Genomic DNA, 20,645 nt, shown 5'->3' on the forward strand with positions numbered 1-20,645 from the left:
CCTAACTTCACAAAGAGATATTCTCCAAACCCTTTTTGTGTTAGATATATATAATTTTTTTTCTCACTATTTTGCACTGTATATAACCTGTTTTGACCATAGTATGTGTAAAGGCCAAAAACGCCTATGACCATATTGTGTTGAATAGTCACACATAAAACTATTCAATTTTATTTTTTTCTATTAAATGTTTATCATAACAAGTTGAATAAATATTATCAAGCTTCAAAACGGTTGGTCGAGCATGTTTGGTTGTCAATGGGACACCAACATTACAAATTTTGAAAAAATATTTTTGGATTTTTTTGTCTTTTTGGGTCCGAAATGTGGATTATAATTGGTCAGTGAAGAAAACAACAGTTTGGACATGAAGTTCAAGGTGTCCTGAAAAAAAGGGACCCAACTTGGCCATTGTGAACAATTTTTTCTTTGAAATATAAAGGCAACATTAAATGCATGCAAATTCGGCCAAAATAGGCTTAGGTGTTAAAGGGTTAAAAAAAAAAAAAAATTTTTTTTTAACAATATTTGTCAAAACCACAGCTGCTACAGTCCTCAAATCAAACCAAGCACCTACCTTAGGCATATATGAGTCTATAAGCAGCAGCATAAAAAAATTCAAAGTTTTTCCCTAATAAAATCCCGATTATTTTTTGTATAAGTACAACAAAACTTAAAATAGCTATAAAATTCTCAGATTTGACACTGGATGCACAAAAATCACCAAATGCAGAGATAATCACCTACATTTTCAGGATCAATAGCAATATCTAACATGAGTTTTTCTCCCAAAATAGCAACTTTTTAAAAAAATTTTATTGAGTACAAATTTGACATAGGTTTTCAAGAGCGTATACATTTTCACATCAGAAACATAATGCTTGAGGAAATCATGCAGAATCAATTATAAATAGTCAAATATTAAATATGAATTCTATATATAATTCAAAAACTTCCCCGCTTCCATTGATGCTTATGGAGGATGCTGCCAATGACGGCCATGGACGTCCAAATTTTACATTCATTTCTAATGGCATTTACAGTGGGGAGAACAAGTATTTGATACACTGCCGATTTTGCTGGTTTTCCCACTTGCAAGCCATGTAGAGGTCTGTCATTTGTATCATAAGTTCTCTTCAACTGTGAGGGACGGAATCTAATACAAAAATCCAGAAAATCTCATTGTATAATTTTTAAATAATACATTTGTATTTAACTGCATGAAATAAGTATTTGATACATTACCAACTAGTAAATATTTCGGCTTAGTTCTTTTTTTAAGAACCCCTCCTGTTCTCCGCTCATTACCGGAAGTAACTGCACCTGTTTGAACGTGTTACCTGTTCACATGCTCAAACAAACAAACTCCAACCTCTCCACAATGGCCAAGACCAAAGAGCTGTGTAAGGACATCAGGGATAAAATAATAGACCTGCACAAGGCTGGGATGGGCTACAGGAAATAAGCAAGCAGCTTGGTGAGAAGGTAACAACTATTGGAGCAATTATTAGAAAATGGAAGAAGTACAAGTTGACGGTCAATCCGCCTCGTTCTGGGGCTCCGTGCAAGATCTCACCTCGTGGGGCATCACTGATCATGAGGAAGGTGAGGGATCAGCCCAGAACTACACGGCAGGACCTGGTCAATGACCTGAAGAGTCTTGAAGAAAACCATCGGAAACACATTACGCCGTCATGGATTAAAATCCTACAGCGCTGCTGAAGTCAGTGCATGTCCAGACACGTCTGAAGTTTGCCACTGACCATCTGGATGATCCAGAGGAGCAATGGGAGAAGGGCATGTGGTCGGATGAGACCAAAATGGAACTTTTTGGTCTAAACTCGGCTGGTCATGTTTGGAGGAAAAAGAAGGATGAGTACAACCCCAAGAACACCATCCCAACTGTGAAACATAGAGGAGGAAACATCGTTTTTTGGGGCTGCTTCTCTGCCAAGGGTACAGGACGACTGCACCGTATTGAGGGGAGGATGGATGGGGCGATACCAACCTCCTTCCTTCAGTGAGAGCCCTGAAGATGGGTCTTCCAGCATGACAACGACCCAAAGCACACAGCCAAGGCAACTAAAGAGTGGCTCCGTAAGAAGCATCTCAAGGTCCTGGAGCGGCCTCGCCAGTCACCAGATCTGAACCCGATAGAAAATCTATGGAGGGAGCTGAAAGTCCGTGTTGCCCGGCAGCAGCCCCGAAACCTGAAGGCTCTGGAGAAGATCTGCATGGAGGAGTGGGCCAAAATCCCTGCTGCAGTGTGTGCAAACCTTGTCAAGGACTACAGGAAACGTTTGCTATCTGTAATAGCAAACAAAGCTTTCTGTACCAAATATTAAATTCGATTTTTGTGATGCATCAAATACTTATTTCATGCAATTAAATGCAAATGTATTATTTAAAAATCATACAACGTGATTTTCTGGATTTTTGTATTAGATTCCGTCCCTCACAGTTGAAGACAACTTATGATACAAATTACAGACCTCTACATGCTTTGCAAGTGTGAAAACCAGCAAAATCGGCAGTGTATCAAATACTTGTTCTCCCCACTGTATACCCTAAGATTAATAAGAAAGGATCCTAAATATCCAGATAGCCAAAATGTGACTCTGTAAAGATCTAAAATGTACAAGTGACCAAAAATAAACAGGAAGTGACTGATAGACAGGAAGTGACCAGTAAATAACCTAAAATCAAAAGGAAATTTTGAAAAAGTACAGGATATGTATAGGCTAATCTGAGGAGAGATTTGGGGACGTCGCTCTGTAGTGGTGGCTGACATGACTGGGGTGTTAACACACCTCAGTAGCAGCCCAGCGTCAGTCAATGTAAATTCTGTTTGCTGCTAGGGTTGCCAACTCCCTGAAAATGGTCTACAGTAGTGACCCAAAATCAACAGGAAGTTACTTGAAAGTACCCTAAAATGGACACGGAAGTGAGCCAAAATGAACTCATTGGCTGCAACGAGTTGACACGGAAGTAACCCATAATGTACGGGAAAACCTACAAGTCAAGTGCGACTTTGAGCTTTTCTTGCTTCACTTTCTTCTATCACCTCCTTCCTGTTTCTCACCAGCAGAAGAAAAGAGGAAGGACAACTTTTCCCCAACTTCTCTTTAACCTTCCTCACTGGGCCGTCATTTTCATTCAACTTTGGGCTTCTGTTCAGCACGGCGTGGCAGCATGTCTGTCGGCCTTTTGCTCTTTTTGCTTCTGACAGGTGAGTCGTCCACCTCTGCGTTGGCGGGTGTCCGTTGTTGGTTATTATTTGTGACAATTTTTTTCCCCCAATGATTATTTCTTCATTTTGGTATACTGTATTTCTTTCAGTTCTCATTGATTTCTTTTTACATTTCATTGAAAATATTATTTAGTTCAATTTGTGTTGGAATAGTCATTTCATTTTAACTTTTATTCATTTTTGTATAAATACTAAAAAAAAACGTTAAATTAAAAAAAAAAGTCTCTTAATATTCTTACATTTATGTCAGTTGTTATCTATCTTTTATACAATTTATTGAAAATGTTATGTCAGTTTGTATTGTGTTTTTTTTTCCATTTTCACTTTTATTTAATATTCTAAAAAAAAAAAAAAAAATTCAAAATTTTTCTTATATGAGATAATAAAATTCCTCATATTATTTATTTTAAAATTAGTTCATTTTGGGACATATATTTCAGTTCTTTTTTTTATATATATATATACAATTAATTGAAAATGTAATTTATTTCAATTTCTATTGATATAGTTATTTCATTTTTCTTTTTAACTATTATTTATTTTAATATAAATGAATATTTTAATAAATAACATTAAGAAACATTTTGAAAAAATGTATTTCAGTTTTTATTTATTTTTATACAATTTATTTAAAATGTTATATATTTCAGTATGTATTGGTTTCATTTTTTTCTCCATTTTAACTTTTTTAATATAAATACTGAAAAATGTAAAATTTAAAAATACAATAAATAAATACATTTTGAAAAATATTTCGGTAGATCTGTATTTTATCATACAATTTATTAAAAATGTTATTTCAATTTCTATTGGTATAGTTATTTCATTTTCCTTTTCGTTTTAACTTTTATTTATTTTAATATGAATAAATATATTTTTTTAAATAACATTAAGAAACATTTGTCCCCTGCCTACTGTAGTTAGCTGGGATAGCCTCCGTGACCCTCGTTTGGAAAAAGCGGCATGGAAAGCAGACATTTTTTAAAACATTTCTAAATATTCTTACTTTTATTTCATTTGTTATTTATTTTTTATACAATTCATTCAAAATGTTATTTATTTAAATTTGTATTAGTTAATTTTTTTCTCCATTTTGACGTTTTTAAAAAAAGTACTAAAAAGTAACATTTTAAAAATACATTTTTTGAAAATTACTTCTTCCTTTTGGTACATTTATTTAAGTTCTTAGTTTTTGAAACAATTCATTGAAAATGTTATTTATTTCAATTTGTATTGGTATCGTTATTGAATTTTTTTCATTTTAACTTTTATTAATTGTAATATAAATAATTTAAAAATAACATTAAAACATTTTTTAAAATGTTTCTGAATATTCTTACATTTATTTCAGTTGTTGTTGTTTTTTTTAATTGTTTTATACAATTCATTGAAAATGTCATTTATTTCCATTTGTATTGGTTTATTGTTTTCTGTTTTACCTTTTATTTAATATTAATTCTAAAAAATACAATTTCAAAAATACATTTTTTGAAAAATATTTCTTTATTTTGGTACCTTTATTTTTTTTTTATTTTACCTTTTATTTGTTTAAATAAATACTTTTTTTTCCTTTCTCAATATTTTTTACTTTTACATTTCAGTTTTTCCCCTCATTTTAACCTTTATATATATGTATATATATTAAAACTATTTTTATAAAATACATTTTTTGATAATTTCTTCATATCGGTACATTTATTTCAGTTCTTATTTGATTATTATTTTTATACAATTCATTGAAAATGTTATCTATTTCAAAGTGTATTGTTTTTTTTTAATTTAATACAAATACTCATAAAAACTTAAATACATACATTTTTGAAAATTATTTCAGTTCTTCTGAAATTTTTTCATACAGTTTATTGAAAATGTAATTTATTTCAATGTGTATTGTTTTTTTTTTTACACATAAACTTGTATTTAATATAAATACTAAAAAGTAAAATTTTTAAAATACATTTTTTGAAAATTATTTCATTTGGGTACATTTATTTCAGTTCTTTTTTTCATACAATTCATTGAAAATGTTATTTCAATTTGTATAGTTTTTTCCCCTCATTTTAAACTTTTTTCATATATATATAAATATATACATATTAAAAAATATATAAAAAAGTTTTTTTGATAATTATTTTTTTTCATTTTGATGTATTTCAGTTCTTATTTATTATTTTTATACAATTCATTGAAAATTGTCTATTTCTATTTGTATCGTTTTTTTTTTTTTTAATTCTAAGTAACTTTAATACAAATACTAAAAAAAATAAAAATTTTAAAATAAATTTTTTGAAAATTCTTCATTTTGACACATTTATTTCAGTTCTTCAATCTTTTTTTGTGTGTGTGTAAAATTCATTGAAAACTTTATTTTTCCATTTCATAGTCTTGGGAGGGTGTTGTCTTTTCTCTCACTGTACGAAAGCAAAAAAAAGTCAACACAGCCACAAAACGCTTTTTTAAATAGTTTTGTTTAAAGTAATTTAAAGTCGTTTCATCATTGAATAACTAGTAAAGTCATCAGTTACTTTTTCAGAGAAATAACTGTAACTCTTTACTTTTCAAAAGAAGCTTGAGCAACTGGAGCTCCTAGCAAACACGGAGCGCTAAAATACCAGCCAACTTGAGCAGCCATTGTTTGCGAGCTATTTCATGAGGCTGTTTGCGAGTTATTTACATAAGCCTTAATAGGTGAGTATATTTCATTTGTTTACATGCATTGCAAACGTAGTTATCCTAAAACTAATTGGTTTCCCTTTAAAAAAAACAAAAAAAAACCACTTTTGTCAAGGAGGATTACGGTTATTATATTCACTTGAAGGGGAAATGTTATGAAAAGCCATTTTATTATTATTATTTTTTCATTGTCATGAACAGATAAAATATTTATACACTTTTTCATGTGCTTGTAATGTCCTCATGCAGAAAAAAAAGACAAACTCAGTTGACAATTGATATTTTAGTGTTAGTGTCTTGATAAAACAACAAAAAACAAATGGCGCACTTACTACCCATTGTTTATTCTCAAGTGTCTGCCGTTGGGACGTACTCACGTACATAGTACATGTTGCGCCCGAATTGGCGCATTCAAGTGAGAGCCCTCGTGATTTACTCTGTCTGATTACCGCAGCCATTCGTAGCGCAAACGCATCCGGTAGAACTTGACCTGACAAGTTTTCGTAGTCGTCACGCAACTGTGTCGCAGCCGCAGACGGTGTGAATTCGGGGTAGGTGCATGAGGGCTCCAGGCTTGTACATTTACTGTCTGCCCAACATACAGTGCTGGCCAAAAGTCTTGGCACCCCTGCAATTCTTTCAGATAATTCTCCCAGAAAATGATTGCAATTACAAATGCTTTGGTAGTAATATCTTCATTTATTTGGCTTGCAATGAATAAAAAAAAATCATAATCATTTTACACAAAACTCCAACTGTTGGCACCCTTTGAAAAATCATGCGATGCTTCTCTTATTTGTGTAAATAACAGCATGCGTTACTTACCTGTGGCACATAGCAGGTGGTGGCAATCACTAAATCACACTTGCAGCCAGTTAAAATGGATTCAAGTTGACTCAACCTCTGTCCTGTGTCTATGTGTGTACCATATTGAGATTGGAGAAAAGAACGAAGACCAAAGTACTGTGTGAGGACTTGAGAAGCAAAATTGTGAAGAAGCATAGGCAATTTCAAGGCTACCAGTCCATCTCCGAAGATCTGAGTGTTCCTGTGTCAACCGTGCGCAGTGTCGTCAATAAGTGTAAAGCCCACGGCACTGTGGCTAACCTTCCTAGATGTGGACGGAAACGAAAAATTGATGAGAGATTTCAATGAAATATTGTGCCAATGGTGGATAAAGAACCTGGACTGACATCCAAACAAGTTCAAGCTGTCCCACAGTCCGAGGGTACAACAGTGTCAACCAGTACTATCCGTCGGCGTCTGAATGAAAAGGGACTCTATGGTAGGATACCCAGGAATACCCCACTTCTGACCCAGAGACATAAAAAACCCAGGCTGGAGTTTGCCAAAACTTACCTGAGAAAGCCAAAAACGTTTTGGAAGAATGTTTTCTGCATGATCTGATAAGACAAAAGTAGAGCTTTTTGGGTAAATGCATCAACATAGTTTCCAGGGGGAAAAAACGAGGCTTTGAAAGAAAAGAACATGGTCCCACAGTCAAACGTGGTGGAGGTTCCCTGATGTTTTGGGGTTGCTTTGCTGCCTCTGGCACTGGACTGCTTGGCTGTGTGCATGGCATTATGAAGTCAAAAGACTACCAACAAATTTTGCAGCATAATGTAGAACGCTGGGTCTCCCTCAGAGTTCATGAGTCTTCCAGCAGGACAATGACCCAAAAGCACTACAAAATGGTTTGAGAGAAAGTATTGGAGAAGTGGCCAGCACTGAGTCCAGACCTGAATCCCATAGAACACCTGTGGAGAGCTTTGAAAATGGCAGCCTTCAAATCTCAGAGACCTGATTAGCACTTGGCCAAAGAAGAATGGTCTAAAATTCCAGCAGAGCATTGGAAGAAACTCATTGATGGATACCGGAAGCGGTTGTTCGCAGTTATTTTGTCTACCAAGTATTAGGCTGAGGGTGCCAATACTTTTTTCCGGCCCATTTCTGGAGTTTTGTGTAAAATGATAACCATTTTTTTTCATTCTCTTTTGTGTTTTTCATTGCAAGCAAAATAAATGAAGATTTTACTACCAAAGCACTTGTGATTGCAATCATTTTCTGGGAGAAATTGAGCATTATCTGATAGATATGCAAGAGTGCCAATACTTTTGGCCAACACTGTATCACGATATCGGCGATATGAGGTCCTCGTAGCGATTTTATGTAGTCATATTGTACATCTTTTGTATGATGAATCATTTTGGGTCATATGAAGCGAAAAACTTTTCGTGAAACAAAGTTTTCGTATCTCGAGTTACCGCTGCGTGTACATCGGTATCTGAAAAAAAAACAACTGTGTTTGTATTTTTCCCTTCTCCGCGCGGGCCAGGTTCGGCCAGCCAGCTGCAATTGGTTAACTACCCAGAGCCGACGTGCGCGGCCCGCGGTTCCACCGTCACGCTGCCGTGCTTCTTCAAGCCCCAAGCGCTGGTGTTGCGGACGCTGTGGTGCATCAAGCACGAAATCTGCCAGGGCACCAAGCCGTCCCAGTCCGTCACCCACGTGGTGTACGACAGCAACATCACTAAAATAAACTCGCGCTACGACTACCTGGGAGACTTGAAGGGAAACTGCACGCTGCGGATCCGTGACATCCAGCAGGGTGACAACGAAATCTTCCGATTCCGGATGGAAACCATAGGAAAGCCTTTCACTCAAAGGAGCGGGGTAAAGGTCACCGTTGTCGGTAAGAATGACTTTCTCATTGACGTTACAAATCAACTCATTGGATTTGATGAGAACGTTGCCCTTACCAACACGGCTGCCACGTAAGCACATTACGGCTTCATATCTGTGCCATTCCATCATATCGACATCAAAGTAAATATGCAGTATAAACAGTGTTGTCACAGATTACTTTAAAAAGTAATTTAATTACTGATTACACCTCAAAAAAGTAATTTAGTTACTGATGACTTTATTATCAAAGTAACTAAGTTACTTTAAAAGTAACTTATCAGTTACTTCTTACCAATTTTTCTCCTTTTGCTTTTTTGCTGCCTCACCATAAAAATGACAACAGAAAAATGTCATCGCATGTAATTAAATTTTTCACATAAGGCTTCATCTTTGAGTTACCGGGGGTTTAATTAGTCGACGGAGTTGATTTCAACCACCATTGACTCGCGCTAGCTTAGTCACTCCGGAGCCCTGAAACTAACAAATAACTGACAAACTGCACGGAATTTGTTCAAATCAACTCCAACGACTAAATAAACCCCCGCTAACTCCAAGATAAAGCCTAATGTCAAAAATTCTGAACTTCCCCTTTAAAATAAAGCGCTAGCTGTTAAAATATTGTCTATAAAAGTCGTAAAGCAATAAAACAAACAACAAAAATGAATGAAATGAACAAGAATCCTACAACGTATTTCATAATGGGTCAAAATCATTTTTCGAGCAGATCATGGGACTAGCACCTTAGAGACGTTTGCTTTGCTTAGCCAAAACTACACCTGTGGAGGCAAGATAGATATTTAGAATTTCTGTAAACCTAAGCTTTCAAGCTGTCTTGTTACATGTAGGCTTTGTTTCGAGTTTTGTCGCGTTGTGCTGTAATTCCAAGTGCTTCCTTGTTGAATTGGATGTGGATGAGTTTTTAGCGGCCGACAGTCTTTTTCAACCAGCGCAAAGTTTGCAACGCACGCAGATATTTTTGTCATCTTTACTGGACAGAATGTGAAGTAATGGCTGTATTTCCAGTGAGCAAAGGCAGCCATTTGCCTTTCACTGTTAGCATTCTGACGAGGCAGCGGGGCTGTCGCTGACCACCGTGGCAGACAGGGCTCAAACAGCATGGTAGTAAACGTCACCCGTTTTTTTTTTTTTCCCGATGAGAAAACGTGAGATGCGATGTCACTCCCAAACTCAAAAGCAATATTTTCTATTCAAATGCTCTTCGTACATGACTACAGTATTCTTCATTCTACATACATTATGAGGCAAAAACAAAATAGTAACGCACAGGCACTAAGGAAACTAACTTAAATCGGATTACTGGCTTGGAAAAATGAACGCGTTAGATTGCTCGTTACTGAAAGAAAGTAATCAGATTACAGTAACGCATAACGCGTTACTGACAACACTGAGTATAAATATTAAAGCATGTCAATGTGGCAGCCATGTTGACGGGGGCAATGTTCCCATCAAGCGCAACGCATGGAGGGATTGGTAAGAAGTCTTTCTCATTGACATTTCAAATCAACTCATTGGGTTTGATGAGAACGTTGCCCCCACCAACATGGCTACCAGGTAGGTACATTGCTATCACGGCTTTGTGGCGTTCCGTTGATCAATGTTGAAGTGAGATCTCTGAATGACTTCGAATTGGTATAAAAGCATGTCTATGCGGGCAGCCATGTTGGTAGGGGCAATGTCCCCATCAAACACAATGCATGGATGGATTCCTCAGATGTTTTTCTCATTGATGTTACACATCAACTCATCGGATTTGATGGGAACGTTGCCCTTACCAACATGGCCGCCAATTAAGCACATTACCACTAGAGCATATCAAGGCTTCACATCTGTGGTGTCCCATCGTATCGACATCAAAGTCAATATGCAGTATAAATATTAAAGCGTGTCAATGTGTCAGCCATGTTGGTAGGGGCAACATACCTATCAAACGCTATGCGTGGGTGGATTGCTCAGAAGTCTTCCTCATTGACATTACACATCAACTCATTGACTTTGATTGGGTTTGATGGGAACGTTGCCCTTGCCAACATGGCCGCCACGTAAGCACATTACTACTAGAGCATATCAAGGCTTCACATCTGTGGCGTCCCATCGTATCGACGTCAAAGTAAATATGCAGTATGAATATTAAAGCGTGTCAATGTGTCAGCCATGTTGGTTCAGGCAATGTTGCCATCAAGCGCAACTCATGGAGGGATTGGTAAGAAGTCTTTCTCATTGACATTTCAAATCAACTCATTGGGTTTGATGAGAACGTTGCCCCTAGCAACATGTCCGCCAGGTAGGCACATGGCTATCACAGCTTTGTATCTGTGGCGTTCCATTGATCAACATTGAAGTGAGGCCTCTGAATGACTGCGACCTGGTATAAAAGCATGCCTATGCGGCAGCCATGTTGGTAGGAGCAATGTCCCCATCAAATGCAATAAGTGGATGGATTGCTCAGAAGTCTTTCACATTGACGTTACACGTCAACTCATTTTATTTAATAGGAACATTGCCTTTACCAACATGGCTGCCATGTAGGCGCATCATACTACAGCAAATTACCCCTGTTCCTTCGATCGATGTCAAAGTGAAGCCTCTGAATGAGCGCCGATATAAAGACTGGCCAATGTGGCAGCCATGTTTGTAGGGGCAACATTCCCATCAAACGCAATGAGTGGACATTGAAATTAATTCGCAACTGATTCTCATCAGTTTTACTGCTTTGTCATTTACAAAATGTGACCTATCAGTACGGGCTTGGGGCGATCGTGTTTCAGTGCCACTGACAGCAACGGATGTCTGTACTGGACTGTAACGTCTGTTGGCGTCAGTGGTTCCCAATGACTTCATTCTTGTTTTCCTTGTGGTTTTATACACACCGGGATCATTTTTCATACCCCAAAAAAAGGCATTTCAATTGCGAGTCCCGTTCTAGAAGGCGAACCGATGCGGGTGCTGAGCGTCGACCCCGGATGGGCCCGCGAGGGCGAGGCGGTAACCCTGAACTGCACGTCGCGCTGCTCCTTCCTGGGTCTGGATGTGATGTGGCGACGGAACGGAGGCGAGCTCCCGGAGACCGGCCCCGCCCTCCGGCTGAGCAACCTGACGGCGGGCGAGACGGGCGGCTACACGTGCGCCCTCCGCAGGGACCCCAAAACAAGGTCGCCACCCTTCAACCTAACCGTGGAACCCCGCCTAAATGGTAAATGACGTTTTATCGCCGAATTGTCAATAACGTTGCACCCACACTAGTATCGTATCGGTACCGATACAGTACTAAAATAACTTCATCGGTACCAGCGAGGACTTATAATAAATAACGTGCCGACGATGCGTAATGTGTACTCTTTGACATTTAGTCTCCAACTGTCGGTCGCCCTACCCAAGATGGCCGCCAGCCACACACGCTGCCGTTAAGATTTAAAAAATAAAATAAAATAAAAATCGATGATCGATGTCCAATCGTGTTGCGTCCAATCATCTTTCTGCTGCAAATTTCAATGAGTTTATCACAAGTAGAGGTCCAATCCATTTGAAGTGGAAGGTCTAGCAGCTGATTTATTCAATGGAATGGATGTCGGTGCCGTAAATGACAGATGCTTTGACATTGGTAAAATAATCGTTCGAGAAATATGTTAGTTACGAGTTACGACTGGATTGTAATGTCTATGCATTGACATTCATGGGAACGTTGCCCCTACCAACATGGCCGCCCTGAGGCCATGTTGGTAGGGGCAACAAAAGCTTTTTCATGCAAATGACTTGATCACCAATCCATTTGATGGGGATGGGCTGGCAGCGAATGAACGTCGGTTCAAACGGATCGGTCATTTCAATTCACAGCAAAGGATGATTGGGCGCCACACGATCGGATGTCTATCGTCATCTCAGGAAGAGCGACAAGTGCAGCTTTTTTAACTGTGGCGTGCATAGCTGGCGGCCATCTTGCGTAGAAGCTAGTTCTTTAAGAGTACATATTGCGCAACATCAGCACGTTACATATGACGTCATTTTAATGCCTTTAACTGTACCGATACTGGTATCGGAACCGATACTGCTATCGGTGCAACACAACAACGGTTTTGCTTTCAGACTCATCCGCGTTGTCCGGCATCTCCGTCAGCCTCTGGGCGGCGCTTGTCGCCGTTTTTGTCATCGCAGCTGCCATCGTTGTCATCTTGTTCCTAGTCAAACGGTGAGTGGGCCGGCCGCCGCTTAGCATTTGCGCCCTCATGGTTAGCACGCGTTTGACGTTCCGGCAGGAGGCGACGGCAGCGGACCCTTCACGCCGGAAAGGAGGGATCGGTGAGCCCGCAGCACTGTAACTCCAAGGGCGTAGGTTTGCATAAGGACGGTAGGGACATAACACTAGCAATTTTTCAGGGTGCTCAAATTGTCCTCACCAACCTTTATGCAACCTTATATGCATTATATAATGAGTTCAGTAATACAGGTTATTTAGATTGTCTTCCCATATGCTGTAAGGATAAAATTGACCTGACCATTATTATGTGAATTATTTTCATTATGTTCAAACTTATATTTACCCCTTTTCACATGCTGAATGCGCCGGTCCATTTTCACCCCCCTCAATTGCACGTTTGATTGGCTGATGACTTGAACCACCCCCGACACACACATGCTTGCTCACACAGCCCCGACAGAAATACATGTCGACAATATGCTGCCTCCTCCGAAGACAAGGAATATTTGGCCAGCAGCAGCCACTGTAAGTAATTTAAAAAGACACCAATGTTGTGGAGGTTGGAAACACACCACTAATTTTGCTCCTGAAAGTGAACTTGCTAACCTGCAAAACTCGAGTAGGAAGCTGCTTAGAAGTGTCCTTCTTTTTGTGTTTTCTACTGTTAACATGAATTAAATTGTGAGAAATGTAGTGAACTCTGCTGGAAATGATAAAACCAGAAAAACATCAGCAACAAGCTGCTTGGAGAGAGACGGGTGCTGCATAACCTCATATGTTGCTCACACACCTAATGAATACATCGACATTGATGCTACCTCTTACAGTCACATGACGATGACTGTAGCTTTCAGCCATGAGAAGGTGTCGTAAGGTGGTGTCCAACCTTCATTGGGCGTTTCAACCCTGAACCATGACGCCCTCCTGTTGGTGGGCCGACAGCGATGGCCAGTCACTGCCCACCTTCTCCTGGTCCCCAGCTTAACTCCTCCCTCTTATTCCAAAGCCAACAAGATGCTCTTTCTGCAGCCTCCCCCAACCTACGGACCGCTGCCCTCCTCTCACGTCCTGCAATTCCCAGGGCAGTCAGTGTCTTCCATACTGACTGTGCTGCGAAACCTTATGCAGCCGACCTCCATCGGAAAGAGCCAAGTTTGCCATCCTTTCTTCTTACATTGAAGGATGAGGTCTTGATACTTGGTTGCTTTCCTCTCCGCAGCCGTCTTCCCATGGTAAAGTCAGCTCGATCAAGATGATCTTCTTTGCCTTTTCAGACCAGATGACAACATCAGGCCTCAACAAAGTATGTACAACCTGGGGGATGAGTAGCTTCCTTCCCAGAGCCACCCTCATCTCCTACGACTGTGCCGCTCGCAGGAGGCTCTTCTTGATTGTCCTGGAGGTTGGTGGTTTCTCCCCCTCCTAAATGAACTGGATAACTGGCATGTGTCTTGCCTTGGTCTGCCGCTTTTTGACCCGTTCCTGCTCCAAGATGTCTGCCAGTGCCCAGAGGACCTTGTCATGGCGCCATCTGTATCTCCCCTAGCTTAGGGTAGTCTTGCACCCTGCCAGAATGTGCGCCATGGTTCCTCTCCCTCCACATACCCTACACAATGGGTCCTTCCCTCATTCCCCATCTGTGGAGGTTTGATGGTGACAGTAGGGTGTTGACACAGGAAAGAGATGCGAAAAGGGCTCCAATCTCGAGAGCTCAGTCCACCTGATTGTCCTCTCAGACAGGTCCCACTTTATCCAGGCTCCTTGTAGTCAAAGTTCCACAGCCCTTGCCCTCCGCCAGGTATCAGACCTCACTTGGATCATAAGTCTTTTCTGCCTTGGGTCTGCCTTGCCCCCTTGCTGGAAGTGAGTGAATCCAAGTCTTTGTCTGCCTATGCACGGGTTCCCAACGATGTCCTTTAACTTCAGCGTGCTTGTTGCATGGGCCACGGCTGTATTGGCTTGCGTCCTGATCTTGTTGTAATGCCTGCGGCTCTGACTTTTCCATGGCCGGAGTCTCTGTACATTATTTCACCATCACATTATCACCACTGAAGACAGAGGTAGCAGTAACTGACCAGATTTGGTGTATAGGCCTAGGGAAGTGAAGCTTGGTGGAATCTTAAGCTAGCTGTGGAGATGTTTATTCACTGCTAGAAGCTGCTTAGAAGTGTCCTTCTTTTTGTGTTTTCTACTGTAAACATGAATTAAACTGTGAGAGATGTAGTGAACTCTGCTGGATACGATAAAACCAGAAGAACGTGAGCAAGAAGCTGCTTAGAGAGAGACAAACGGGTGCTACATAACCTCATATGTTGCTCACACAACATAATTATTTTTTTTTTTTTTTTTGAGATGCCGCAAGCTACCCACACTAGCATTGCGATCGCCTGGTTGATCGTGATTGACGTAATGAGCACCCCTTATTTAGCATATCAATTAATTGGGTTCATATTGGTGAGTAATGTAGCCCTGACTCCCCTTCACCCGATCTGTTTGGTCTTATTAATGTTCCATCCCGAGCAAAAAGTGTACACGCAGGTTATGCTTTTATAGCATCCCTACCAATGTTGAGACCAAACCTACGCCCTTGCGTAACGCACACTACTCTCAGCCGACTGACGCACGCGTACGGTTGCTCGTAGGGACATGAAAACGTGTACGACGAACCGCCGCCGCACGCTAGTCGAAGCGGGCCATACGGACAGGAAGTCGGTCAAGCTGCGGAGGAAGTCAACTACGCCGCTGTGCAGTTTCAGTCCAAACCCACGAGCAGGTGCCCCACCTCACATACACACTTGCACACACGCGAACGATTACTTTGGTAGTCGATCAATCACCGATTATTTTTGAGATTCATCGAGGACTACATCAATCAGAGAAAAAAAAAAAAAAAAAAATTTTAAGGTAAATAAATATATATTTTTGAAACATTTTATTTAAAGTATTTTTGAAAATATGAAATCTATCAAAAGTATATTTACTGTACTTTTCCATTTTCTTTCATTCTTCTTTTTATTTCCAATACTTTTTATAAATAAATAAATCATTTTAGAAAATAACAAACACAATTTCAAAATTTAAATGCTATATTAGCAATAAGTTTGAAAAAAAAACTGAATATTTACTATTTTTACTTTTTTTTTATTTAAAATGTTGAAACTAAATACATTGTAATTAAAACTTAAAAATAAATATTTAGTGTCCTTTTTGTTTTACTTGTTAAAATATTTTGAAAGAAAATACATTTCTGAAAATATGAATTTAAAATACTTAATAAAAATCTTTTTATTTGTTTACATAGAAAATATATTTTTTAAAAAAAACAAAAAAAACAATACTGATTTGACCCTTTTTTGATTTGTAAGTTTTTTTTTCAAATTTTCGAAAAATGAATAATATTTTGTATTATTTTGCTTTTTTACTTCAAATACTTTGAAAAAAATAATTAGAATAAATGAGAATAACTGTTTACAAATGAATAATAATCATAAAAAATATTTCCACGTTTTGTTTTCATTAAAAAAGTAACGAAAAGCAGATTAACGAATTATCAATAATGAATAAATAGGTCAGCTCATTGATTGCCGGTGTCGACAATAAACATCCGATCCATTTTGACTGGGAATCAAAATGGATTGGACAACCATATATATTTTTATACAAATGTTCTTTTACAAAGTACAACAACACATACTCTGCCAATTCTCTAAATATGATGTCATTGTGGCTTCGAGGCCGGCGGCGGAGACCGACGAGGACGTGGTCTACTCGGCCGTCACCAAAACGCTCGCCTGAGACGCCGATGGGAAGCGACGCCGCACGTTGATAGGAATTCACGCACCCAAACGAAGAGGCGTCACACTCGTCAATAAAGTTTGAACAAAAACAAACGAGATAGCGTGTCTGTTTATGGTGAACATCATTTCCCGTTGCGCCTCGGACAGGTAACACCAAGTGAGTCAACTTCCTGCCGACTACCCTCAAAATAGGAAGCGGCGGTCACCCGCTTGCCGAAGAGTAGAAGCGCAACGATGTTTCAGTGTTGTTTTATTTAAATCATTGTCTGATTAAATGTTATGATCTACTCGATATATACTTAAAAACTTTAACATATCGAATATTTCAAATATACATTTTTTTCCTTTTTTTTGCACAACGCCCTCCTCGCACCCCGTCCGTCTTAGCAGAGAATGGTTTGACCCCGCTCTGGCGCACTCAAGGCTACACTACGTACGTGCCCTGAAGCAGGAAATTAAAATCTGTCATTAATATAAACGCTAAACATGGCAAGTCGTCATAAATCGGGTGCGCAGAAAAGAAAAAAATAGAAAAAAGAGATGAAGATCATAGAACGAGAAAAAATGTTGACGTTTTTAAAAGGGGGACAAGAAGCCAGAGACTTAGGCTGTGGACGGTGATGTCGGTAAGTGAACAACAGCTGCTAACACTGAACGTTTACATTCGCGATCACCATGACCAAAGCCCGATTCACTTGTAGCCTATTGAGCTGCGGTAAGACAAGACACGCTGCTCGCGTCGAGCCAAGGAGAGAGAAGGAGATGTGGAGGGGGCAGGCACAGGATGTTTAGTTATACTGTTTTGTTACTTAGCAGGCAGGCATAGCTGTCAACAGACTTGCAGGGGCCTGGGAACAAGAGACCATTATACACCCCCCCTACAAGTTATTGAAATTTTATCTTAAAACCCCTCTTAATGTTTTCGTTTTAATAAAATTTGTAAAATTTTCAATCAAAAAATAAACTAGTAGCCTGCCATTGTTGATGTCAATAATTACACAATGCTCATGGGTGCGCCCATAAGCCCATAAAATCAGTCGCACCCAAGCGCCAGCAGAGGGCGACAAAACTAAAAAAAAAACCCACAAGTAACAAGTTGGCATTGCACTGTGCTGTCATTTTAATCTGTTTGAGAGGGGCATGTGCGTTAATTGCGTCAAATATTTGAACGTGATTAATTAAAAAATTAATTACCGCCCGTTAACGCGATAATTTTGACAGCTCTAAATATAAGCAAACAATTTCCATCGATTGTCCCATGTAGGCTATATTACAATACAACTGAGAGTGCTATGCCTGCCTGCTAAGCAACAAACCAGTATAACTAAACATCCTGTGCCTGCCCCTCCACATGGGAGTGGGACCTGGGACGTGCCCCCTCCTCAGCTCTGACTGGGCTGACTGACAGGTCCCTGTCTCTCCCTGACAGGCTCCTCTGCTGTTCCACTGCTGCTAGTTTGTGCTGTTTCGGTGATGGACTCACATTAGCATTTGCTATAATACACGGTGGGTTGTAAACCCAAGACAAAGCCAGCCGCCGGACCCGAGTCTGTTCAGCCTCGAGCACCTGCTTCCCACAGGTCAGCATTAGCGGCTGTTGTTCACTGACCGACATCACCGTCCACAGCCAACTCTAGCCCTAATTCTCTGGCTTCTTATACCCCTTTTAAAAACTTACATTTTTTTCTCGTTCACCTCTATGATCTTCATCTCTTGTTCTTTTTTCTTCTCTTTTCTGCGCACCCGATTTATGACGACTCGCCACGTTTAGCGTTTATAACAATGACAGATTTTAATTTCTCGCTTCAGGGCACGTACGTAGTGTAGCCTTGAGTGCGCCAGAGCGGGGTCAAATAATTCTGTGCTAAGACGGGGCGTTGTGCAAAAAAAGGAAAAAAATATATTTGAAATATTTATTATGTTAAAGTTTTTAAGTATATATCGAGTAGAACATAATATTTAATCAGACAATGATTTAGATAAAAAATGTGTGAATGTAAAGTCAAATAAATTAAGGGTCATTCAGGGGCCCCTACGGTGCTGAGGCCCGGGACAACATACCCGGTTGCCCATCCATGTTGACGGGCTTGCCTACATGTTTACTTTGATCAGGTTACAGGTCTCTAATTCAGCGTTGTTGTTTTTTTAACCTTTTGTGAGTAAAGGCATGTTTTTACTTTGGAAAAAATCTCGCAGCACATCACAAACCAAAACTGTTCCAAAATGGCTATCCTGAACAACAATTGAACTGTTTTTTATTTTTTTGGAAAAAATAGGGGGAAAAAACATGAAAGGTAACACCAGTTACTTTGCCAAGTAAATAATTACTCCACCAAATAAATACACCAATGTTCCCTGACTCAAAGATTGCGTCGGTAAGTTCATTTTATCAATTGACCTTTTTAGTTTATAATTGGACACACTAACGAAGTACCTTCAAGTCAAACTGAATGGCTAGCTGAAGTGCAGCCATCAAAAGACATGATAGAAATTGCCAAAAGTGCTACATACAATTATAACAAAAGTCACTGTTAAATTTTAGTAATCTTGACGTAGCGGAAGATATTGATTGTTCTTTGATTGCACCAGGTTATATGTTAAAATATTACCAATAAATTCATATTATTTTAAAATCTGAGTTTTATTTTTGTTTCATATTGCACGTTATCAACAACGTTGTAAGGTTAGTCACCAATTTGTAAGGGCATACTTGTAAGATTGCCAACGGCCTCGGTTTGACAGGTATGAATAAACTTGGCAACTCTCCACTCTGTTTCCCTGTTGTCTGCTTCGGGATCCCCCACTGGTTCCACGATCCTTAACACTTCCCAGAACGCCGAGTTCAAGCTAGATGCTAACGCTACTGTACAGCTACATCTCTGCTATCCTCCGTGTCTCTCGCTCTTTGCTGACGTAATTGCTGCATGAATTCCCATTAGAAAGACTTGAAAGTTCAAACCGCCGCCACATTCTTGAAAAATGTGACCCGGATCGGATTTAAACCACATACGAAAGTAACCCAGATCGGATTTGAAATGGTCCACTTCTATGCGACTTGTCCCGTTCAGATCGTCAAGTTAACGCCTCACTCGAGTCGGAAAAACACGAAAAAATCGGATTCGTGCATTAAGAACTGCAGTATGAACCTAGCCTTAATGTCTCTGCCACCGTGTGGGACTTTTTGGATTTAGCAACAACGTAACTGGCTTTGAGGGCTTTCTCATTCACCTTTGTAGTTTTTCTCAAAAAAAGTTGCCTGTTTCTCTGTTTTCACAAAGGTGGACAAAATAGTCCAATGACTTGTTTTGAAGCATCGTTTAAGCTTGCTTGGGACCATGCCGCTGTTGGATTGCATTCAAGAATTGCTTGGATTGTCTAGCCATCAGCCACCTTGCTGTCCTTGACAATGTGGTGGAATAAAACATTACCGGTCGTCACATAATGTATGGAGAAAATGGAAAAGATACTTTCGTGCATATCGACCCTTGACGAGTCTAATCAGATGATGTACAGTAGACGTGCAGGGGTCCACACTGTCGCGGACAGCAAGGTGGCAGATGGCTAGCGTTCCGAGCAGTTCTTGAACGCGACACGAGGATTACCACAGTCATCTGCACTTGACCTTCTTCCTACTGCTACTCTGCCTGACGACATAAAAAAAAAAAAAAAACTGCAATATTGGATAATTTCTCGCGGCGCACCGGTGTTCGGCCATTCCTTACTACGCGGCGAAACGTCCTACACAATGCTCAGGGCGCTTGCGCATGCATTCACACGCATGCGCACATCGGTTAGAGGCGGCGATTACTCACTATTTTTGTTTTTATTTTGTTATTTAGAACCTTTTCACAGCCTCAAAGATACTTTTTGCATTTATTACCCTCTCATACTTTTAAACATTGTGTTTTTTTGTGTTAGCTTTGAAGCAGTTGACCACATTAGTCACGTAGCGTGTTTAAACCGTCCTTATTTGATATAACTACATTTAAGTATTTTCTGCAGGCATTTTTTAGTACCTTATTCCTGT

The 20,645-nt window shown here is 39.4% G+C and overlaps 1 protein-coding gene across 1 annotated transcript; it reads left to right on the forward strand.

Annotated features, from left to right (window-relative positions):
- The first annotated feature begins 3,101 nt into the window (after positions 1-3,101).
- On the forward strand, positions 3,102-16,909 carry LOC130915138 (uncharacterized). The gene is made up of 7 exons (XM_057834934.1): positions 3,102-3,229; positions 8,259-8,615; positions 11,553-11,819; positions 12,710-12,812; positions 12,880-12,922; positions 15,464-15,594; positions 16,556-16,909. The coding sequence occupies exons 1-7, from the start codon at positions 3,193-3,195 to the stop codon at positions 16,614-16,616; spliced, it is 999 nt and encodes a 332-aa protein (XP_057690917.1). The 5' UTR covers positions 3,102-3,192; the 3' UTR covers positions 16,617-16,909.
- The last annotated feature ends 3,736 nt before the right edge of the window (positions 16,910-20,645 follow it).

This window comes from Corythoichthys intestinalis, chromosome 4, assembly GCF_030265065.1.
Source record: "Corythoichthys intestinalis isolate RoL2023-P3 chromosome 4, ASM3026506v1, whole genome shotgun sequence".
In the NCBI taxonomy this organism is placed as follows: domain Eukaryota; kingdom Metazoa; phylum Chordata; class Actinopteri; order Syngnathiformes; family Syngnathidae; genus Corythoichthys; species Corythoichthys intestinalis.

Excerpts from the sequence above, each read along its gene's own strand:
- LOC130915138 (XM_057834934.1), top strand. The coding sequence starts at position 3,193 with ATGTCTGTCGGCCTTTTGCTCTTTTTGCTTCTGACAG. Across the intron at positions 11,820-12,709 it reads CGTGGAACCCCGCCTAAATG|ACTCATCCGCGTTGTCCGGC; the intron begins GTAAATGACGTT and ends TTTTGCTTTCAG. Across the intron at positions 15,595-16,555 it reads CAGTCCAAACCCACGAGCAG|GCCGGCGGCGGAGACCGACG; the intron begins GTGCCCCACCTC and ends TGTGGCTTCGAG.